The 24,967-nt window shown below is 45.0% G+C and overlaps 1 protein-coding gene across 5 annotated transcripts in view; it reads right to left on the reverse strand.

Moving 5' to 3' along the window:
- The window catches only part of PHF14 (PHD finger protein 14), a 421,390-nt gene extending 397,512 nt beyond the window's left edge, over positions 1–23,878 (reverse strand). For 4 of the 5 annotated variants that reach the window (XM_077490721.1, XM_077490723.1, XM_077490720.1 and 1 more), the window contains exons 1-2: positions 23,783–23,878; positions 13,620–13,730 (exon numbers count right to left, since the gene is read on the reverse strand). In XM_077490721.1, coding sequence (XP_077346847.1) covers positions 13,620–13,730; position 23,783 — 112 coding nt within the window. In that variant the 5' untranslated portion in view covers positions 23,784–23,878. The remainder of the gene's footprint in view (positions 1–13,619; positions 13,731–23,782) is intronic. The other variant, XM_077490724.1, reaches the window with a different exon arrangement.
- Between the last annotated feature and the right edge of the window lie 1,089 nt (positions 23,879–24,967).

Consider the following 24,967-nt stretch of genomic DNA (forward strand, 5'->3'; position numbering starts at 1 on the left):
AAAAGTGCTCGTCAGGATAGGGGTAAAATCTTCCGGGGATGAAGTGGTTAAGGTAACTGTTAGGCCCCAGGGGGCCTAGGAGGGAATCCATCCAAGCAGATCTGCCTGCTGAGCATGTGATCTCTCTCCGCTGATCCCTACTGAGCAGGCAGATGTTGGACTGTCTGTCCATTTCCATCTGATGGTCATCCAATCCACCAGACGGATGGGGAATAGATTTTGGTAGATCGTATGCTGGCGGGTGACACCGGACACATGTCCGCTAACAATGGGTGGTCTGAAATACGGACAGGCGGACCCCATCAGTCTGCTTGTGTGAAAGGGGCCTTAACAGAGACAGCAACTAAACATGCCTCCCCCATACTCTCGCAAACATGGAAAGCAACCAAAAGGGGACGCTCCGCTCGTCTGCCTCCTCCCCCCCCTTCAGTGCCACATTTGGCACCTCGTGGGGGTGGGGGTGCCTGGTTTTGACAGGTACCTGCGCCCACTTCCTACTGAGTTCGCCTCAGCAAACTTAGCCGGAAGTTCGACCCTCGCCACATGTGGCCCATTGAGAAAGCGCAGCGCGATTCGCACTTGCGCAGTAGGAAACCAGCTGTGAAGCCGCAAGGCTTCACTGTCGGTTTCCCTTACCCAGGATGGCGGTATCCCTGGACAGGTACTTGTCCTAATAGTAAAAGTCAGCAGCTACAGTATTTGGAGCTATTGGCTTGAAATTTTTTAGTTGTCCTCGCTTAATCCTGAGGCCTATTACTTGACTGGCTGGTGAACGTGAAAATACTTGGAATGTAAGATATATGTGGGCCAATCTGTCAGAATTGGGAAAATTGATTTTGGTCAGATACTAAGGATCAGTTACCAGCTAAAGTTTTGGACGAAGAGATAAAGGAAATAGGAATGACATATTGAATCCTCCATCTTTTCTATAAGATTTAGGAGGGTGAATGCTGGTAGAGCTCAAACACGATGATATAAATATAAAGAAGGAAATAGATGCTGTAATTACAGACTCAAATATTACAGCATGTACAGACTATGGAGGGTACCACTTCAGTTATAGGGATGCATGCTGGGAGCCAAGGTTTATTTTAATTAGAAAACACGTGACTTAATGTGTTTGTTAATGTTTAAAAAAAAAAAAATCCTGTTCCTTTAACCACTTCAATACAGGGCACTTTCACCCACTTCCTGCCCAGGACAATTTTCTTCTTCTTTTGGTGGTCACCTCTGGGATATATTTTTATTTTTTTTTAGTTTAGCAAAAAAGACAGATTTTGAATTTTTTTTTTTTTTTAAAGATTTTCTTTGTTTCGGTTATAAAATATAGTTTCCTACTTCAATGATGGTGGCTAATGAGGCGGCACTGATTAGCTGGCACTGAAATGTAGACTTGATAGGCACTGATATGCATCACTGGTGGGCACCGATAGGTGGCACTGATATGCAGTACTGATGGGCACTGATAGAAGGCATTGATGGACAGCACTGAGGTATTTATGGGCAATGATTGGCACTGTAATAGGCAGTGATTGGCACTGTGGTGGGCACTGACAGGGGTTTCTGATGGGGCACTGACTGGCAGCTGATGGGCTCTTATTGGCATGATTTTTGGCACATTTGATGTGAATGTGCTGATTGGCTCTCCCCGTGAACTGAGGAGAGCCACTTACCGGCACTTCCTGGTTCACGCTGTGATCAGCTGTGATTGATCATCAGAGGCTCCTTATTATGATCGGAGATGCAGTGCGACAGACTGACAAACAACACCTCCGATCGCTGCGCACTGGCATGTTATCCTGCTGGACATCATATGATAACCAATCAGGATAACAGAACCACTTCCCGGCCGTCATTCTGTTATAGGTTGGGCGGGAAGTGGTTAAAGCATGTTATATAGCACAGGGCCTGTGCTGTGTCATTTGGACTTATCACCTGAAATATCTGTCTGATCGTGCCTGGTTATGCCCTCTCCTTTGTAAACTGACCGCGGTTAAAGTGGTTGTAAGCCCACAAAAAAAAAACCTGCAAGACAAAAAGGCAATACTCACCTTAGATCTAAGCTCCCGCAGCTGTCCCGGTACACAGCCCTGGCCGGCGACATCACTCCCGGAGTTACTTCCGGGTATTGGGGGCTCCGGCGCTGCGATTGGCCGGAACCGCAATCACATCACTCCCACACATGCGCACTGGAGCTACTGGTAACAGCACACTAGCTGTAGCAACGGCACGAACATGCCACTGCTTCAGTGCTCATGTGCCGATGACATCGGTACATGCTGATACAGGGGATAATCTCCTAAACCGTGCAGGTTTCGGAGATATCCAGGGTAGCTACAGGTAAGCTTTATTATAGGCTTACATGTAGTAAAAAGTGGATTGTAAGGGTTTACAACCACTTTACATTATGGCTGCTGAGCCCTGACACTGGTCAGTTTACGTCCCTCCATCATCTGCCGTCTCTCCTGTCCTCCTCTGCTCTCCTCCTCTCCCTGCCTGTCAGCTCAGTGTCCATGCCTGGCCGCCCACCCTCTCCCCTCCTGCTGCTGAAATTACGGTTACATTTTTGCAGTATCCTCTGTTTTTATTCATGTAATCTGCTCCTGTGTCTACGCCTTTTAAAAAAATGCAGCTATATACATGCTTTCAGAGCGCCGATGCGTGCTCACGTGACAGACCGTACACTCAAGGGAACCGCCGCCTCTCTCGGCCTGACAGCTGCAGCGTGTGGGGTCACCTCTCTCCTCTTCCTCTCCCGGCTGACGTTGGCGGGGGATCCTTGCCCCCGCCTGCTGCAGCTCTCAGGCCAAGAGAGGAGGCGGGTCACGTGAGCGTGGATCCGCGCACTGAAAACAGATATATAGCTGAATTTTTTTATAAGGCACGGACACTGGAGCATATTACATAAACAGAGAGGATACTGTAAATTGTACTTGTGTGTAAAACAACCAATTTAACCACATAGAAAGCCCGGGAAAATTATTTTAAAAAAGTTTTTTTTATTAAAATAACAAACATGTTGTACTTACCTGATGTGTATGGCTTTGCAAAGAGCAGCCCAGATCCTCCTCTTCTGTGGTTCCCCCGGCGGTGCTCCAGGCTCCTGCTCTTCGGCTCCCAAGCCGCCCTCTGTCTGCGTCTATTGACAGAGTGTGTGTCTCGAATCCGCGACCACCCCTCCCCCCGCCCCCAGCTCGCTCAACATAACATTTGACTGACAGCAGCCGGACCCAATGGCCCCCGCTGCTATCAATCTGCCCAGGGAGACATCAGGCAGAACCGCTGCTCTCGTGCACATCACTGGATCGGGCTACAGTAAGTATAAGGGGGGGGGGGCTGGGGGGGAGGATTTTGCAGCACAGATTTTTCTCCTTGCATAGAATGTACAGTATTAAGGTGAAAAACCTTAAGGCTTTATAACCACTTTAACGCTACACTAAACAAATTTTTTTTTTTTACCCTCAAGTATGTATTCTTAGCTTAAAAAAGTCCCTTTCGATTGCTCTCAGCCTCCTCTAACATTTCCAAATCACTTTTTTTTGCTGTGATCCGACTTCCTAGCAGGGGTCTCCAAACTATGGCCCTCCAGGGGTCTCCAAACTATGGCCCTCCAGTTGTTCGGTAACTACAATTCCCATCATGCCTAGTCATGTCTGTGAATGTCAGTTTCACAATGCCTCATGGGACGTGTAGTTCCACAACAGCTGGAGGGCTGTAGCATGGAGATCCCTGTTAGAGGGTGGATATGTTTGTTCTCCATGATCCCATTGTATGTAGGGGCAGGCAACCCTCTTTTCCTCAACTCAGAGATATACTAGAGAGACTATGAGATTTATATTGTTGGCGCTATATAAACCCTTATAATAATTTGACGTGTGCATAGAGCACTGCTCATTCCATACAAGCGAAAGTTAGGGAGAAATGGAGAGGTCCAGGAGCTCACAGGGGACATTACATTACAAGAGGCCAAAAAACTCAGCCAGAAATGATCATATGAAAAATAAAATTACAAGACCATTAAAGCGACAGTAAACTGTCAAAAGGAAACAAATTTTGGGCGCCCTGCAGGTTTATTACATAATGTGCTAGCTTGCATTATGACAGACCTGCAAACTGAGCCCTGCAGTGCAGCGCTGTCACGGCTCACCCAACACTCACATCATCACCCACTCTTTCTTCTGGGTTTGGGGGCTCCAGCCATTTAAATGGAAGGGAGTGTGATGATGTCATTTCTGAGCATGTCCGCGGGAGTCCCGGGTGTGGCATAGAGCTCTGCATTCCACCCCATTCTGTATGCCCTGGAATGCAGAGCTTCACTGTGCATGTGCGGGTGACATCATCACCTATTGCCGATGTGAATATTTCTTAAAACGGCGCTCATTTAGGAAATCTACATTGTACCTACAGGCTACAGCCTGATTATAAGCTCAACTGTAGGTACAAGTTTAGAAAGATACTTTACTACCACTTTAAGTAGTGCATGGATATTTGAATAAGGACATCATTTAGTGTCAGTTTAACCACTTCTCATTCACGGGTGGCGGAATGGGGTCTCACCCCCCCCTCCCGCCGCTGCCTCTCCCAAGGGTTTTCTGGTTTCATTGCGGAGGCCGGGAGCAATGCAGCCGGAGGCGATGGCTGCCCTATACAGAGAGAGAGGAACTGACATCATTCCTCTCTTTCTGTAACCCTGTAAATTGGGCGCGACGAGTAGTTTGTCACTTCTGGTTCCGCCCATTTGTTTACCTGGCCACAAGCAGCCGATCCGACCGATCTCTGTCTGATCGGCTGCATGGAGGACCAGAGGGGAGATTTGGGGTCTAATAGGCCCCAAATCTCTCCATAAAGTGGAACTGTTATGGCCCATGCTGTCACAAGGGATGTTGTTCATCCCTTGTGATAGAAATGAAGTTGGTACCAAAAAAAGTGCAACTCTAAACAGGTAACCTGTAAAGCAGAGGTCTCAAACTGGCGGCCCTCCAGCTGTTGCAAAACTACAAGTCCCATCATGCCTCTGCCTGTGGGAGCCATGCTTGTAACTGTCAGCCTTGCAATGCCTCATGGGACTTGTAGTTTAGCAACAGCTGGAGGGCCGCCAGTTTGAGACCTCTGCTTTACAGGATACCAGTTTAGAGTTGCACTTTTTTTGGTACCAACTTCAGTTTGATACCCCTGCTGTAAAGGCATTTAAAGCATTGCCTATAGAGAATTTTAAGCATCGTAGTTTGTCGCCATTCCACGGGCTTACGCAATTTTAAAGAGTGACATGTTAGGTATCCATTTACTCGGCATAACATCTTTCACATTATACAAAAAAATTGCGTTAATTATAATTTTTTTTTTGTTAATTCATTAAAAGTTTTTTTTTTTAAACTGCGTTTGAAAAACCACTGTTCAAATAGCGTGCGACATAAACACCCTCCTATCCTATAGCAGTGATGGTGAACCTTGGCACCCAAGATGTTTTGCAACTACATTTCCCATGATATCTCATGCACTCTGCAGTGTGGTTGAGCATCATGAGGAATGTAGTTCCAAAACATCTGGGGTGCCAAGGTTCACCATCACTGTTCTATAGGGTCTAAAAAAATAAAATAAAAGTATATCTATATATAAAAATAAATGTTTGGGGGTTCCAAGTAATTTCCTAGCAAAAAAAAAAAAGTTTTTTTACATGTAGGAGCGAAGTGTCATAAATGACCCGGGTACAAAGTGGTTAAAATGGAAGTAAACCCTTCCAAACAACTTTGACCTACAGGTAAGCCTAGATTAAGGCTTACCTGTAGGTCCAAGTAATATCTCCTAAACCTATATGGTTTAGGAGATATTTGCCCGAAAATGGGCACCGCTGTCTACGGCGCATGCGCCGTAGACAGCGGCGCGCATGCGCACTAAATGCGGCAAGTCCAAGAATGGATTTGCCAAATTTGTCGACTCCCGTGCGCATGCGCGGGAGTGACGTCATCGCGGCCTCGCCGTATGACAGCGGCGGAGCTGCGAGGCGCGACTCCCGTGCGCATGCGCGGGAGTGACGTCATCGCGGCTTCGCCGCTGTCATTGGTCGGAGCTGCGAGACGCCACCAGCAAGATGGACGCGGCGGACTACAGGGATCAGCGGCGACTTCGCTGGCTCCTGTGTCAGGTAAGTGACACATAATGAGCTACTATGCGATGCATAGTAGTCCATTATGCTTTACCTTTGCAGGGAAAAAAAGAGGAAGTAAACCCATCAGGGTTTACTTCCTCTTTAAAGAAAGCAGCTGCCTGATCAACTTCACCAAGACAGCCTACCTACCCATCTCCCATAACATGCACATAAGCCAATCCATATGATCCTGCCACACAGTTTGGTATCTCACACTCTGCCAATCAAGTTGTATATAAATTTAGGCTTCTTACAAACTCCGCTAAGACCAGAGAATCGCTTTCCTCTACAATCTTCTTTTAAACATTGAAACAGTACTAGTGAAATATAAAAAGGTAAATCCACCCAAAATTTTACTTAAAATGCTGCATGGTTACTGGCAATTTAAATCACATGTTGACTTTTTTATCTTTACAGCTCTCCAGTGGCAAGATATCCATCAAAGAATTTAGGATAAAAATAAAAATAATGCTGTTGCTTAATTTAACCACACCAAAAAGTTGCTGCACCAAACAAATCCTGAATACTGGACCAACCTGAAAATGTACAAAAAAGGTGCACATGCCCCTTTAAATGCTAAACTTCTGCACATAAATCTCTGAAAACAGAGAAACTTCCAGGAAAGGAAGATGCGTTGGGTGGAGCTAGATTGGTGATGTCATAACACACCGGTGCACCGGCATGTCCCACGGCCGTGCCTTGTGAATCTGTACATCCCTTGTTATTTCTCATACACTGTAAGTGTACCAGACATTTAATAAAAGTTTTGTTTAATGATACTGCACTATGAAGCTTTTCCTTTCTTCTGGTTTTTAATGTTCCTTGGTCTGAACTGTGAGGTGGTTGGAATCTGAGGGCTGCTGAAGCGGTTACTGTGTGGGAACGCCTTTGCTTCAATACACTAACGGGGTCACAGACACACCTGGAGTCTGCACAGTGAAAAAGTTGGTTATTGCGGACTGGAAAACTGGAGTTAGACTTACCGGTAACTCCATGACGGCTCTTGAGAGATGGAGCTCCTCCCACCAAACAGGAAACACATTGGCACTTTTTCTTTTTATGTCGGTCCCTCAGGTCCTTGGCCAGTCATCCGCAGGAACCGGACAGATTATGAAAAACGTACAGAACACCACCACCCCACAACAGATTATACTTTAGAGTGGAGAACATGCTTTCCTGGAAGAGTTACCGGTAAGTCTAATTCTGTTTTTACCCCGGTCGTCTTCCAGGCCAGCCCTTGAGAGGATAACCAAGTACTCACCAGACTAAGATCAGATGGTCTTCTAGCAAAGTCCGTTCAAGATACATCAACATGGCTGATATTTGCACCTTTATCAGCCCCTTGCTGTAAAAATTCTAAAATAGTTGGTGTGTCCATATTTAGTCTGTTTCCATGCACAAAATAAAATAAAACTTCCACTTTTTTTTGTAAATGGCTCTAGTGTTTGGCTTCCTGGAGCTTAGAAGCATAGCCATCACTCAGAGCCCTTTCGCCCTCAGGATGTCCTCTCCAGTACCCAGGCTGTCCAGATGAAATTTTCCTGTCCGAGACCGGATAAGGGCCCCTGCCGAATCAGGTCTTCCCAGAGAGGAAGCAGCCAGAGCTGGTCTGCTGAAAGAAATAGTTCAGAGAACAAAGCCCTCTTTGGCTAGTATGGTACGATCAGAATAAACATATGTCCCTGCATGAATTTGCTTAGAACTCGGGGGAATCAGATGCACTGGGGGAGTAAGGCATAACACTTCCCGAATCCCCAGGGATTTGAAGAGCGTTGATCCCCAGGCCTGGATCTCACGGGTTTAACAAATAGAAAAGATCCAGCTTGACATTCTTGCGAGAAGCAAACAGGTCTATTTCTGGCATTCCCCAATGTGCTGCGATCTCAGCAAAAGCTTCCAGATGCAATTCCCACTCTTCTTGTGATATTTCCAGGTGACTGAGGCAGTCTGCCCCTTGCTTGTGGTCCCCTGTGAGCTGAACCGCTGTCAAAGATAGTAGATTATTTTCTGCCAAAAGGCATATCCAAGTTGAAATCTATCTAGGTTGGGCCTCTGGCTCCCCCTTGCTTGTTCACATATGCCACAGTAGTTGAATTGTCTGATAGGATTAGGACATGGTGTTCCCTTAACTGGTCTTGAAAATAAGAGATTGCTCTGGCCACTGCCTTAAGCTCCCTCCAATTTCAGGAATCCTGGGCTTCCTCCGGGGTTAATTTCCCCTGGGCTGGCTGGTCTGTCAGATAGGCCCCCATCTGCTCGCTTCCATCATCAGTTTATGAGAGACTAGAAAAGATTAGGCTAAGCCCTGATGTAAATTTGTGTGGTTTCTCCACCAAAGTGCCCTCTTCACTGCTGTTGGAACAGTCTTGTCTAGGTCCTCCTGACCCTGTTGCTGGAAAAGAAAGGCTTGTAGGGGTCTTAGGTGCAATTTTGCCCATTGGATGGCTGGAATCGCTATTGTCACCAGGCCCAAAACTGGCATCAGCTCTCGGATTGATACTGGTTGGTTGTTCTGTACCGAACCTCTTCTGACGAGATTCTGGATTTTTTTTTGCAAGTATTGTCTGTACAGAACCAACCAACCAACCAGCCATTGTCGATCCGAGAGCTGATGCCAGTTCTGGGCCTGATGGCATGATCCTGTAGCTAGGATAGCCAGAAATCAAGGTTTCTTGCTACACACATTGTGGCTAAAGCAGGTTTCAAGCTGGTAACACTAGTCTCCCTTGCTCTCTTTAGGATTATGCCCCCCCCCCCCCCCAAGTTAGAGTACTGGATTGCACGCTACGGTTATTTAGTAAGGCTGCTGCCTACCAAGGTGGGATGAAACAAATGCCTCTTACTAATGTGCAATATTCATAATAAATCAAAATTGTGTGTATAAATTAAATTATTGGAAAATAGTGAACTCTTTAAATATGATGTACATAGCAAATTATTAGAAATAAGTGTACTGTCTCTACAAATATCCAATGGTTGTATATGCTCCAAAGTATCCTAATGTAGTGGGTGCATATGGCTCTATGAAGTACACAATAATAAAGTATTAATGTGCAAAAAACATAGGCAACTAATATGTGTAAAAACTGCATATAAATGTATCAAGAAAGAATCCATGATACCATTTGCATAATAGTAGTCCACAGTATATTAAATAAAACTCTAAACGAAGATAAAGTGTTCCGCATAAAAAAAAAAAAATCCATATATATGTGCAAAAAAACAACGAATATATCAAAGAAAAAAGTTAATGAATCCATATGGGTGATCCCAATCCAAAGTGACTTGTGCATAGGCAAGCAGTAATATTGATCCCGGGTGAAAAAATGGGTGAACTCTACTCGTGCTCCCCCCTCAGGTCCGCACTCACCAGAAAGCTGAACCCCTGCAGGGATAGAAGGCAACACACAGAAGCTGCTTCTGATCCTTGTCCTGTACCTCCTCCTTGTCCAGTCTGTTCACTGGGTACATTCACATAAGGATGGATGGACAGAAAGGCATCTCAGTGTAAATCCATAACCATTTATTTAGACAAAGGTTCAACACGCACAAACAACGGTGCCATAGAATAGAATGGTATGTTCAGCAATATGTCTGGGACTCCCTGCATTCCACCGACGAGAGTATCCGAAACTGAAAGCGACAAAGCTTCGAGCTCCGTCCTGCGCGCTTCGCTATATAGACGTCATCAGGAGCGGCCGCTGTTATACACGTCTTGGAAACTTTTGACAGGGAAGCATCCAGTTTTGGATTTTTGTTCCACACTGCTGGTCATCAAATGGAAACCTTTTGTGACTGGCTGCCAAAAAAACTTTTTCTTCTCAGGGTCCATCCATTCTTTCCTTACCACATCAGACATCACTCATACTTTAGTCTTCTTTTTCTGCAGACCCTGATACATCATCTCATGCGTCTCTAATTTCTTCCTGTTCTGAATCTGAGCTGGTTGTGCCAATGTCACGCACTTTTTGCAAGGCTTACTGCCCTGTCCCCCACAGCGTCCTGAGACCCTTATGCTACCCACTTTGGTGAAGCTATAAGAGAGGGATGACTGATAGGAGCAGCTGGAGTTTTAATGTCTGAAATTAGCTTCTTAAACTCCTTAAAAGTACGAGAGGTAAATTCTTCCTTAAAGACCCCAAAAAAAGAATAAAGGGTATCTGCCTCTTTCCTTAGTAACCGGGTAACGCAAGTTTTACAAAGCGGCTCTGTATACACTGAAGGCATCTTCGTTCCACACTTGGCACAACGCTTTCTGGAAACAGGCTTTGAATCTTTAAGTGGCTTGGCCTGCCAAAGGAATAAAAACAGGAGCCATGGCAGTGAAGAACCTCTCCACTCCAGCTCACACTTGTCCCCTGCAGCAGTGCCCACATCTAGCACCAGCTGGCCATTTCTTTCTCCCTGCGCCTTTAAGTGGTTTGTTCACTTCTCCTCGGTCCCCTATGTCAACCCGTTTCAGAAATGACACGCCGGCGTCTCCAGGTCAAGCAGTGCCCGCCTGCAAATGATACACATCCACCCCCCTCCGCCAGAGCCGCCAAGGGGATGCACACACTGCCACTTTTTGCCCTCCCACCCCCGGGAGAAGCCCTTGAAAGATGGAGCTTCCGGCAATCCCTAAGGCAACATTCCCTCTCCGGAGGAAAAACAAAACTGGCCAGGGACCTGAGGGATCGTCTTAAAAATAAGAAGTGCCAATGTGTTTTCTGTTTGAAGACTCCTGGGGGAAAGTGTGCTTGATCTCTTTAATTGTGAAATAATGTCCATCTGGTAAGAGGCTTGGATGTGGGGAAGCACTTTGGCACACTGGAGCACTTTAATGGTTTTATTCAACACTGAGCACTTTAGGGCACCTTCAGATTGAATGGAGTATGGATTATATATAGACTTTGTTTCACTTATGTCAAATGTTTATTTGGTATGAATGTTGATGTTATGTTCATATTGCACAAGTATATTAGAGCCAAGTATTGATTTTTGCTTATACTGTCCAAATATATCTGTATTCAGAGATTTGTATAAGTAAAGAATTCAAGTTCCCCCAAATACTGCAGCCATTACCAAGCCACATGTTGATATCATAATGAGTCCTTCATGACAAGGTGCTACTACACAGTTACAAACTGGGGATAAACACGGGCAGTGGAACCAGACAACATAGATGGAGGGGTATTTAAAACCCAACTTTCAGTTCCACCTCTCTCAACCCAGTGCTCCCCCCTACTATATTATATATATATATATATATATATATATATATATATATATATATATATATATACTCACACACACACACACACACACATATGCACCATATTGTCAAAAGTATTGGGATGCCTGCCTTTACACATGAACTTTAATAGCATCCAAGACTTAGTCCGTAGGGTTTAATATTGAGTTGGCCCACTCTTTGCAGCTATAACAGCTTCAGCTCTTCAGGGACGGATGTCCACATGGTTTAGGAGTGTGTCTATGGGACTATTCTTCTAGAAGCGCATTTGTGAGGTCAGGCACCAATGTTGGACAAGAAAGCCTGGCTCCCAATCTCCACTCTAATTCATCTCAAAGGTGTTTTATCAGGTTGAGGTCAGTCAAGTGCCTCCATCCCAAACTTGCACACCCACGTCTTTATGGATCTTGCTTTGTGCCCTGGTCCAAATCATTTGGTGGAGGGGGGGGGGGGGGGTGGTTGGTGTGGGGTTGTTTTTCAGGGGTTGGGCTTGGCCTATTAGTTCCAGTGAAGGGAATTCTTAAGGCCTCAGCATACCAAAACATTATGGACAGTTTCATGCTCCCAACTTTGTGGGAACAGTTTGGGGGTGGCCCCTTCCTGTTCCAACATGACTGCACACCAGTGAACCTTTGGGATGAATTAGAGCGAAGTCTGTGAACCAGGCCTTCTCATTCAACATCAGTGCCTGACCTCACAAATGTGCTTCTGGAGAAATGGTCAAACATTCCCATAGACACACTCCTAAACCTTGTGGACAGACGTTCCAGAAGAGTTGAAGTTGTTATAGCTGCAAGGGGTTGGCCAACTTAATATTGAACCCTACGGACTAAGACTGGATGCCATTGAAGCTCATGTGCGTGTAAAAGCAGATGTCCCAATAATTTTGAAAATATAGTATGTATAGATTATATATATATATATACACACACACACACACACACACACGTCTTCAGGTAGGTCATGCAACCCGCATGCTCCTTCAGCTTCGGATCTTCCCCAGGCAGATTTCATTAATGTGGAGAGATGACGCCAGTGTCTATTAACCACATCATTAAACTATTAAAGTGGTTGTAAACCCTTACAAACCACTTTGACCTACAGGTAAGCCTAGATTAAGGCTTACCTGTAGGTCCAAGAAATATCTCCTATACGGTTTAGGAGATATTTGCCCGAAGACAGGCACCGCTGTCTACGGCGCATGAGCGCAGCATTTCCAACAACGGAGATGCCGTGCGTGTCGGCTCCCGTGCGCATGCGCGGGAGTGACGTCACCGCGGCTCCGCCGAATGACAGAGGCGGAGCTGCGAGACCCCACCGAAAAGATGGATGCGCCGGACTACAGGGGACAGCGGTGACATCGCTGGCTCCTGTGTCAGGTAAGTGACACATAATGGGCTACTATGCGATGCATAGTATCCATTATGCTTTGCCTTTGCAGGGAATGAAAGAGGAAGTAAACCCATCAGGGTTTACTTCCTCTTTAAGGGCAGGATAGCTCAATAAAGCCCCCTTTAGTGAACATGTCTAAGATGCTGTGCATTTTAGGAGCACCAAAACTGGGACGTTCTATTATGCAAATTCAAACAGTAGATTTTTCCCTTCCTTCTGCACTCCGCTTTGAGCCTTTGCCGATAATGACATATCTCTCTGGTCAACAGTAAGACAGAAAGCAGGATGAGATGAGTTAGAACTTAATCTTGCAAGATGTGGTCAGAACTTGCATAAAAGTGTGTGTCAGGTGCCTACACACAAGCATACCCAAGATCCTAACTGCGCAAGGCAAGAGTGCTAATCAATTTTCTAAAGTGCTGGTCATGAAGTACCGGTACCTGGAATTTTGCCACTGGAGACCAATGTTGAGGAAGTGAAAGGTGGTACCCACCAGTTTGGCAACATTGAAAAATAAGGCCTTTAACTCTGCCGATAGCGGGTTTACTGTAACTTTTGTTATAGAAAAAAAAATAAAAATCACACCGCATGCTAGACAAATAAGCACAAAAGCAAACATATACGGCACACATTTTTAAAAGACCAAGCCACTTTGGCACCAATGATAGCCCTGGTATACAGTGCCAGCACCTCCACAGTAAAGGCATCTGAATCGTTTTTATTTTTTACTGGTCAACATACAGAAATCAATTTAAATTTGTGATCATAAATAGTCAAGATACTGTACAGCATTATTAAATGTTCATTGCTACTGCAAAATTTATTTAAAAAAACAAGTCTAAAAAATACCTGAAGCATCTCCAACTTTAAAATCACTGTCATCTGAGCTATCATAATCCAATGCTTCAAGAAGGGAAGTTGCCAAAGGCTTCACTTGACGTCTTTTCGAACTCCGGTCCACTGCAACGAAAGTTTTGGTTTTGTGTTGTTTGTTTTTTTGGTTTACAAATTAAAAGGTGGTATCCAATAAAATCTCATAAACACAACAACTACTTAAAGATATCCTGGCAGGTCCATAAAAAAATGCAAGTGGGACTTCCCTGCAATAGAAGATACTAAGTATACTGGCCTTTCCAACAGCCTGTCTCTCCGACCTTCCCTTCATTCTGTGATGCAGCCCTTGTAGGACTTTCAGGAGTGTTGGAAACTGAAAGGTTTAATAGAGGCCAAAACTGAAGAACATCGGCAAACAGGAGCTGCTGGAGAGATTTGATTTCCTCTTCTACTGCAAGGAAACGTTGTTTGTATTTGCTTAGGGACCTTGCAGATCTCTTTAAAGTTAAGCTTTGGCCATTTTTCTTTGAGCTGGTAAGCTTTAGATCCTTTACCGGATATTTATTATTTTTTGTGCTCTCGTTAGGAAGCTTCTTCCTGAATTTGGGACAATCAAGGCTTTTTCAAAGATTATATATAGAGTGTAAGACGGAGAGTGAAATCTGGAAGTTGAGCTCACAAAAACAATGATCTAGGTCAGGGGTCTCCAAACCTTCTAAACAGAAGGCCAGTTTACTGCCCTTCAGTATTTAGGGGGGCTGCACTGTGGCCATTGGGTGTAGAAAAGGTCCTGACATCAGTGGGAAATAAACAATGCCCCATCTTTGGTGTCAGTGAGAGGAATTGCGCCCCCCCATCATTGGAGTCACTGGGAGGAATTGTGTCCCCATCATTGGGAGGAATTGTGTCCCCATCATTGGTGTCATTTGGAGGAATTGTGTCCCCATCATTGGTGTCATTGGGAGGAATTGTGTCCCCATCATTGGTGTCAGGGAGAGGAATTGTGTAACGATCATTGGGAGGAATTGTGCCCCATCATTGGAGTCACTGGGAGGAATTGTGCCCCATCATTGGAGGCACTGGGAGGAATTGTGCCCCATCATTGGAGGCACTGGGAGGAATTGTGCCCCATCATTGGAGGCACTGGGAGGAATTGTGCCCCATCATTGGAGGCACTGGGAGGAATTGTGCCCCATCATTGGAGGCACTGGGAGGAATTGTGCCCCATCATTGGAGGCACTGGGAGGAATTGTGCCCCATCATTGGAGGCACTGGGAGGAATTGTGCCCCATCATTGGAGGCACTGGGAGGAATTGTGCCCCATCATTGGAGGCACTGGGAGGAATTGTGCCCCATCATTGGAGGCACTGGGAGGAATTGTGCCCCATCATTGGAGTCACTGGGAGGAATTGTGCCCCATCATTGGAGTCACTGGGAGGAATTGTGCCCCATCATTGGAGTCACTGGGAGGAATTGTGCCCCATCATTGGAGTCACTGGGAGGAATTGTGCCCCATCATTGGAGTCACTGGGAGGAATTGTGCCCCATCATTGGAGTCACTGGGAGGAATTGTGCCCCATCATTGGAGTCACTGGGAGGAATTGTGCCCCATCATTGGAGTCACTGGGAGGAATTTTGCCCCATCATTGGAGTCACTGGGAGGAATTGTGCCCCATCATTGGAGTCACTGGGAGGAATTGTGCCCCATCATTGGAGTCACTGGGAGGAATTGTGCCCCATCATTGGAGGCACTGGGAGGAATTGTGCCCCATCATTGGAGGCACTGGGAGGAATTGTGCCCCATCATTGGAGGCACTGGGAGGAATTGTGCCCCATCATTGGAGGCACTGGGAGGAATTGTGCCCCATCATTGGAGGCACTGGGAGGAATTGTGCCCCATCATTGGAGGCACTGGGAGGAATTGTGCCCCATCATTGGAGGCACTGGGAGGAATTGTGCCCCATCATTGGTGTCAGTGGTGGTGGTAGTAGGGGGGGGGGGTTATGCCCCATTGTTGGTATTAGTGGATGAAAAATTCCCCCCGAGGGCCAGATAAAAGCACAGAAAGGGCCACAGTTTGGAGACCAATGACCTAGATAACAACTGGGCAGAACATGGGGAAAAATTTCTTCCATGGGAAGTTCTAACCCTTCCTTGTACTTTAAGATTGGCCCAGCTTCAGATCTCTCACTTCGGCCTAGACTGTCTCTGAAAACAGATGCAATTTGCCTTTTGACAATGAGTTCTATGGTCCAATTTTAGGAACTCCACAATTTAGAACTCTGTTCTGGTTGGCTGTCTTATAACAGCCAGGAGAGGAGATCACAAGACAGTAGAAGGATGAGTTCTGACATCCCCGCGGAGGCCAATTACACCTGTTTCCAGATAATCAACTTGAAGGAAAAAACCTGCAGCTTGGCAGAGGAACAGTTTTAAACAAATTTAGCCTCCATGGTCTATAGACAAGGACACCACCATTGCCCAACTGTAGCCAAATTTTGTATGCTGACACTTCATTGTGAGGGCTATCAAAATGGTGTTTTAGAAGATCAGAAGCACCATAAACAACAAATCAAAGCTTCCAAACAGATTAGTTGTATCTGGACATGCAAAATTATAAAGTCAGTCACATTAATTACTATGGTGCAAATATGTTTTGAAAATGTTGTTAATGCACAATACTATTGCATTTGCAACATGCAGGTCATGAAAATAAGTAGAGCGAAAACACTAACAATGGCCTTAATTGTGACAAAGAGAAATTAAAAGCATGACAGTAGGTTGTATTTATCAAAATATACATTCTAATAAGTCTTGACATTACCGTGTAGACCAATCAAATTCAAACGAGCACCAACCATTGTCAGAAGAATACTTTTAAAGTGTATGCCCTGTCAAATGTGTTTAGTTTTGGATAGAGAATGGTAGAAGGTCTAGGACAGTGATGGCGAACCTTGGCACCTCAGAAGTTTTGGAACTACATTTCCCATGATGCTCATACACTCTGCAGCGTAGTTGAGCATCATGGGAAATGTAGTTCCAAAACATCTGGAGTGCCAAGGTTCCCCATCACTGGTCTAGGACCTCACCTGTCACTTTTAAGGGATCTCTGTGGCCCCAGTGGAGATTGCTTCCTGTCTACGTGACAATGTTATCACAAAAGTAAGTGAGGGAGAATTTCTGACAGAACAAGACTCAACAATGAAAAAAAACAAAAAAAAAAAACAAATTTTTATACTGGAGGAAGGCTAGAACCATATTGCGGTCTGTGTTCTTGTTGGAGATATTGCCTCATTTTCAGTTCTGATGACAACGTTGTCACCAGGACAGTATACACTATATTACCAAAAAGTATTCAGACACCTGCCTTTACCCACACATGAACCTTAACAGGATCCCAGTCTTAGTCCGTAGGGTTCTATTGAGTTGGCCCACCCTTTGCAGCTATAACAGCTTCCACTCTGGGAAGGCCGTCCACAAGGTTTAGGAGATGTGTCTATGGGAATGTTTGACCATTCTTCCAGAAGCACATTTGTGAGGTCAGGCACTGATGTGGACAAGAAGGCCTGGCTCGCAGTCTCAGCTCTAATTCATCCCAAAGATGTTCTATCGGGTTGAGATCAGGACTCTGTGCAGGTCAGTCAAGTTCTTCCACCCCAAACTCGCTCATCCAAGTCTTTATGGACCTTTCTTTGTGCACTGGTGCGCAGTCATGTTGGAACAGGAAGGGGCCATCCCCAAACCTTTCCCACAAAGTAGGGAGCATAAAATTGTCTGAAAAGTCTTGGTATGCTGACGGCTTAAGAGTTCCCTTCACTGGAACTAAGGGGCCAAGCCCAACCACTGAAAAACAACTCCTCACCATAATCCCCCCTCCACCAAATGATTTTGACCAGTGCACAAAGCAAAGTCTATAAAGACGTGGATGAGCGAGTTTGGGGTGGAGGAACTTGACTGACCTGCACAGAGTCCTGGACTTAACCCGACAGAACACCTTTGGAATGAATTAGTGCAGAGACTGTGAGCCAGGCCTTCTCATCCAACATCAGTACCTGACTTCACAAATGCGCTGTTGGAAGAATGCTCAAACATTCCCATAGACACACTCCTAAACCTTGTGGGCAGCCTTCCCAGAAAAGCTGAAGCTGTTATAGCTGGAAAGGGTGGGCCAACTCAATATTGAACCCTGTGGACTAAGACGCAATTAAATTTCACGCTATACAAGTATTTCATTCATTCATGTGCGTGTAAAGGCGGGTGTCCCAATACTTTTGGTAATATAGTGTATCTCCTAAATAGAGATGGGCTCAGGCGTGTTCGGGATCCTATTCCCAACCCACCTGCCCGATCCCGCCAGGAAGCCGACACTGCACACCACTAATCACAGGCTTTGAGACATTTCCTGGTCTGGGCAGCTGTGGACTGGGAAATGTCTCACTGCCTGTGATTAGTGGTGTGCAGCGTTGGTTTCCTGCCAGGATCGGGCAGGTGGGTTGGAATTAAGATATAAAACTTGCCTTAGCCCATCTCTACTCCCTAACAAGACCTCAGACAGCAATACAAACCTTTATTAGAGGTACTCAACCTTCCCCGCTCAATGCAAAACTATAAAAAAAATTAAAACAATGACTTTCGGCTGGAGTTACCAAATATACAGCAGGTAAAAAAAAAAGTATTGAACACGTCCCCATTTTTCTAGGTAAAGGAGATTTTCACCATAAGTCGGTAACAACTCATGCAATCCATACATACAAAGAAACCAAAACAAATAAGTTTAGAAATTAAGTTACGTGTAATAAAATGGAATGACACAGGGGAAAAAGTATTGAACACATGAAGAAATGGAAAGTGCAAAAAGGCATGGAAAGCCAAGATACCAGCTGAAATCTATCAGTAATTAGAAAGCAATCCTGCCCCTTGTCTGTGCAAATTATCAGCTGGTTCAGTCTCAACTGATGGCTTATAAAAAAAGGTATCTCATTACCAAGGTGTCACACAAGAAACATCTCATGATGGGTAAAAGCAAAGAGCTCTTGCAAGACCTTCACAACATTATTGTAAATCATACTGATGGCGTTGGTTACAGAAGGATTTCTAAACTTCTGAATGTTCCAGTGAGCACTGTTGGGGCCATAATCTGGAAGTGGAAAGAAGATAATTTTGCCATAAACTGGTCACAACCAGGTGCTCCTTGAAAGATTTCTGACAGAGGAGTGAAAATTATCATCACAAGAGTTGTCCAAGAGCCAAGGACCACTGTAGACCTTCAGAAAGACCTGGAATTGGCAGGTGCAATTGTTTCAATAATGCACTCATCTGCCATGGCCTGTATGCACGCTCACAACACAAGACTCTATTGCTGAAGAAAAAGCATGTTAAAGGTCATTTAAAGTTTGCTGCACAACATTTAGGCTAGGTTCACACCAGAGCGATGCGGGAACGCCGCGAATCCGCTGCGTTTTCCCGCATCGCATGCCTCCCGCCGGCAGTTTACACTGCCCTATGCGGACTGCTGGGAGTGTCAGTGAAATGTTAATGACACCCCCAGATGAGTCCGCATATCGCAGTGCGATCTGCAAACTCGGACAGGAATCGGATCGCATGGTGTGAATGTGATCTGATTCTGCTGCGGACCAAAAAAAAAGGGTCCCGTGCGAGTTTGCGGCGGGTGCGATGCGAATTCAGCCATACTATCTGTATGGCTGAACTCGAATCGCACAGAGACCGGATGTGATTTGCACTGCAGTGCGGTGCGAATCACATCCGGTTCTCGCTGCCGCAGCGGTGTGAACCCAGCCTTAGACAAGTCTATGAAATACCGGTGAGACTATAGCCTGGTCAGACGAAACCATAAATGAACTCTTCGGATGCCATAATACACACCATGTTTGGAGGTCAAATGGCACATCACCATATAAACACAGTGAAGTTTTGAGGTGGGAACATCGTGGTGGGGCTGTTTTTCAGCATACGGTACTGGCAAACTTCATATCATTGAAAGAAGGATGAATGGAAAAATGTACCAAGACATCCTTGATAAAAATCTGCTGCCATCTACCAGGATGATGAAGATGAAACGAGGGCGGACATTTCAGCGAGACAATCATCCCAACACACAAAGCCAAGGAAACTCTCAATTGGCCTCAAAGAAAGAAAATAAATCTGCAAGAATGGCTCAGCCAATCACCTGACTTGAATCCAATAGAAAATCTATGGAAAGAACTAAAGATCAGAGTTCATAGAAGAGGCCCACGGAACCTTCAAGATTTGAAGACTGTGTGGAAGAATGGGCCAAAACCACACCTGAGCAACGCATGTGACTAGGTTCTCCATATGGGAGGTGTCATAGTTAGTAAGGTTGAATAAAGACACCAGTCCATCCAGTTCAACCTGAGTGAGTGTCTACAATTGTCCCTATCCCTGTACATTGTACACTCACAGCGGTCCCTCAAGGAGCCCACAATCCAAGGTCCCCATTCTTATATTAGGGGCCAATTTTGGAGAGAAGCCAATTAACCTACCTGCATGTCTTTGGATTGTGGGAGGAAACCGGAGTAGCCGGAGGAAACCCACGCAGGCACAGGGAGAACATGCAAACTCCAGGCAGGTAGAGTCGTGGTTGAGATTTGAACCAGCAACCCTTCTTACTGCTAGGCGAGAGTTCTAACCACTACACCACTGTGCTGTCTTGAAGCTGTCATTACCAAAGGATTTTGTACCAAGTATTAAATACATTTCTGTTAGGGTGTTCAATACTTTTTCCCTGCGTCATTTTATTACACAGAACTTATTTGTTTTGGTGTCTTGGTATGTATGGATTGTGTGGTCTGGTACTGACACGTGGTGAAAATTTCATGTCCATAGCACCTTTAGAAATATATTTACCTAGAAACTTGGTGACATGTTCAATACTTATTTTACCCGCTCCGTGTATATGGAAAGTATTGGCAGCACTTTTTCCACATTTTATGTTACAGCCTTATTCCAAAATGGATTAAATACATTTTCCTCAAAATTCTACAAACAATATCCCATAATGACAATGTGAAAGAAGTTTGTTTTGAAATCTTTACGAATTTATTAAAACTCAAAAAATAAAAGTCACATGTACATCGCGTATTCACAGCCTTTGCCATGACACTTAAAGCGGGAGTCCGTCGTTTTTTTTTTTTTTTTTTTTTTTTTAAAGCCAGCAGCTACAAATACTGCAGCTGCTGACTTTTAAAATAGTGACACTTACCTGCCCAGCGCGCCCGCGATGTCGGCACCCGAAGCCGATCTCTCGATCGTCTCTCGGGTGCTGCCGCCGCCATCTTGGGTATGGGAATCAGGAAGTGGAGCCTTTCAGCTTCATTTCCCGGTTCCCTACTGCGCATGCGCGAGTCGCGCTGCGCAATAAGGATTGTCCCCGCTGCCTCTGGGATCTGTGTGTTTCCCAGCAGACAGCGGGGGACCTTCGGAAAGGGGCATACCTTCTGCAGAATCTACGCCGGAAGTGGGTGCAGATACCTGTACTGTACAGGTACCTGCACCCCCTCCCCCCTAAAAGGTGCCAATTGTGGCGCCGGAGGGGGGGAGGGTTCTAATGAGCGGAAGGTCCACTTTAGGGTGGACCTCCGCTTTAACACTGAGCTCAGATGCTTCCTGTTTCCACTGATCATTAAGGATGAGCTCCGGCGTGTTCGCACACACCCCACGTGAATAGCCCGCCAGGAAGTCGGCGCTGCGCTAATCACAGGCAGTGAGACAATGTCCCGATGAGTGGCTGCAGAGATCGGGAAATGTCTCCCTACCTGTGACTAGTGCAGTGCCGACCTCCTGGCGGGCTCTGAAGGTGGGGTGTGCGAACACGCCGGAGCTCATCCTTACTGATCATCCTTGAGATGTTTCTACAACTTGGACTCCACCTGTGGTAAAATCATTTGACTGGACACGATTTGGAAAGGCACACACCTGTCTAAGGCCCCACAGGTAACAGTGCATGTCAGAGCACAAACCAAGCCATGAAGTCCAAGGAATGGTCTGTAGACCCCCGATACAGGATTGTATGGAGGCACAGGTTTGGGGAAGGGTACAAAAGAAAAACCTCTGCAGAATTGAAGGTCCCAATGAACACAGTGGCCGCCATCATCCGTAAATGGAAGAAGCTTGGAACCCCCAGGACTCTTCCTAGAGAGGGCCACCCGGCCAAACTGAGCGATCGGGAGAGAAGGTCCTTAGTCAGGGAGGTGACCAAGAACACGACGATCACTCTGAGCCCTTGTACACACGGTCGGACATTCTAACAACCAAATCCGTTGGATTTTGTCTGATGGATTGTGTCCGAAACTGTTGCATACACACGGTCGGACAAAGTTGTCGGAAAATCCGATCGTTCAGAACGTGATGACATAATTTCGTTAGGATGGGACTACGTTCAGGCTAGTAGCCAATAGCTTTGGTGTAGGAATTTGATCTGAGCATGCGTGGCACTTTGTCCGATCGGAGTTCTCTACACATGATCGGAGTATGTCCGATCGGAGCAGTTTGTCGGAAAATATTTCCAGCAAGTTGGAAAATTTGGTCCGACGAATATTCAGACGGAAACAGTCCGATGCATACCACACACAGTCGGAATATCCGACAAAACGGTCCGATAGGACACATTCCGACGGATTCTCCGACCGTGTGTACAAGGGCTTACAGAGCTCCAGAGTTTCTCTGTGGAGAGAGGAGAACCTTCCAGAAGAACAACCATCTCGGCAGCGCTCCACCAATCAGGCCTGTATGGTAGAGTGGTCAGATGGAAGCCACTCCTCAGTAAAAGGTACATGACAGCCCGCCTGGAGTTTCCCAAAAGGCACCTGAAGGACCCTCAGATCATGAGAAACTAAATTCTCTGGCCTGATGAAACAAAGATTTAACTCTTTGCCTACATGGCAAGCGTCATGTCTAAAGGAAACCAGGCACCGATCATCACCTGGCCAATACCATCCCTACAGTGAAGCATGATGGTATCAGCGTCATGCTGTGGGGATGTTTTTCAGTGGCAGGAACTGGGAGACTAGTCAGGATCGAGGGAAAGGTGAATGCAGCAATGTACAGAGACGTTCTTGATGAAAACCTGTCTGGACCTCAGACTGGGGGGCGATGGTTCATCTTCCAACAGGAAAACAACCCTAAGCACACAGCCAACAAAGGAGTGGCTACAGGACAACCCTATGAATGTCCTTAGGGTGGACCAGCCAGAGCCCAGACTTGAACCCAATCTAACATCTCTGGAGGGATCTGAAAATGGCCGTGCACCGACGCTCCCCGTCCAACCTGGTGGATCTTGAGAGGTCCTGCAAAGAAGAATGGGAGAAACTGCCCAGAAATAGATGTACCAAGCTTGTAGCATGGTACTCAAAAAGACTTGAGGCTGTAATTGGTGCCAAAGGAGCTCCAAAGTATTGAGCAAAGGCTGTGAATACTTATGTATGTGGGATTAATTTTTTTATATATATAAAGTTGCAAAATATTTCAAACAAACTTCTTTCACATTGTCATTATGGGGGATTGTTTGTAGAATTTTGAGGAAAAATAATAAATGTAATCCATTTTGGAATAAGACTGTAACGTAATAAAATGTGGAAAAGGTGAAGTGCTGTGAATAGTTTCCAGATGCAGTGTGTGTGTGTGTGTATATATATATATATATATATATATATATATATATAAAACTTACATTTGCATTGATTAATATAGATCTATAGGGGTGCATTTCATTTTGCAGAGGTTCTACAATTTTATATATATATATATATATATATATATATAATTATTTTTTTGTATGTTTGTATAGAATGTGATCCCATATACAGTGATCAGCCTCATACAGGTCATGCATGTGGTGTGTTGCTTGTTTATATAAACACATGACATGCTGGATGATGTATATACATATACAATGGTATATTAGTGTGAGTGTGTGTAATTATATATATATATATATATATATATATATATATACACACACACACACACACACACAGTGGGGTGTGTGTGTATGTATACAATGAGATCTATACACACACAAATCCCAACACTACCATTCACATAGGTGTAGACTGGGAGGACAGCCTGGCACAGTATAGTGCAATGGGTAGAGTCGGGCACGCACACACAGGTAGGTAGGTACATTAGCTCGGGTCACTCACTCTTTCCCTAGTCGGACGCCACAATAGCCGGGTACACACACTCCACAATGGGGTCCAGACACCGCCGTGCACACTGCGCAGCCGCGGCTCCTCCCCTCCCTACCCGCAGCCCACGTTGCGCGACCGACAACGGCGTATCGCCGCGTCGCCATCTTTCTAAAGGGCAACCTGAGAATTGTGCTTTGGACGAGTGCGGTAACCATATTTGAAGAGGGAAAAGCAAAAGAAAAAAAAAAAAATCTGTGTTTTGAAGCGTGACGTGCCCCGGGGCACTGCCATTTTTCTTGAGGGAAAGAGATGTTAAATGCTGTGATTGCTAGTCCATAGGCAGATTTACTGAGGGGATTTTTTTTTTTTTTTATCAAATGTTTTCACACAGGATTCAAATAATTATCATTTGTTTTGCCATACTTCATTTGTTCATTACATGTAATATTTTACCTCTGTTTGCATATTTGGTATTTTTATATACCTCATCATGCTCTGTATTTCATTTTTTACCCATACAATAAACTTTATTGTGAAAATATTTGTTTTTAATAATTAGAAAAAAGATTATTATTATACAGGATTTATATAGCGCCAACAGTTTGTGCAGCACTTAAGTAAAAAATGAAGGCAGACGTTACATTACAATTTGGAATCAGAGGGCCATGCTCCTTAGAGCTTACAATCTAGGGGCAAAATGCATGAAGAACTGCGTGGAATCTAAAACTAAACTAAATCTAAAAACGAACTCTAAAACTAAACTGAGTGGAATCTAAAACAAAAGTATTTATCAATCGCTCTTCATTTCCAGAGACGGTCCACGCTGTTTGGTTATTGTTGCTTTTGTCTATGATCTTTAAAAAAAATTTTTTTAAATAAAGTACATTTTTTTTTCTATAGGATTCAGAGTTGTATTTATTTTATTAGTGTTTGGGGGGGGAGTGTGGAAAAAAAGATCTAAATATTTCCAGCCTATGTGAGATTTTTGGGTGGCCATGTCAGTTCATAGTTAACCACTTGCACTCCAGATGATTTACCCCCCTTCATGACCAGGTCATCTTTTGCGAAACGGCACTGCATCGCTTTAACTGACAATTGCGAGGTCATGTAACGCTGTACCGCTGTAACAAAATTGGTGTCCTTTTTTTTCCTACAAATAGAGCTTTCTTTTGGTGGTATTTCATCACCTCTGCGGTT

Source organism: Lithobates pipiens, unplaced genomic scaffold (assembly GCF_037356315.1).
Source record: "Lithobates pipiens isolate NorthernLeopardFrog02 unplaced genomic scaffold, aLitPip1_a1.2 Scaffold_19, whole genome shotgun sequence".
Taxonomy (NCBI): Eukaryota; Metazoa; Chordata; class Amphibia; order Anura; family Ranidae; genus Lithobates; species Lithobates pipiens.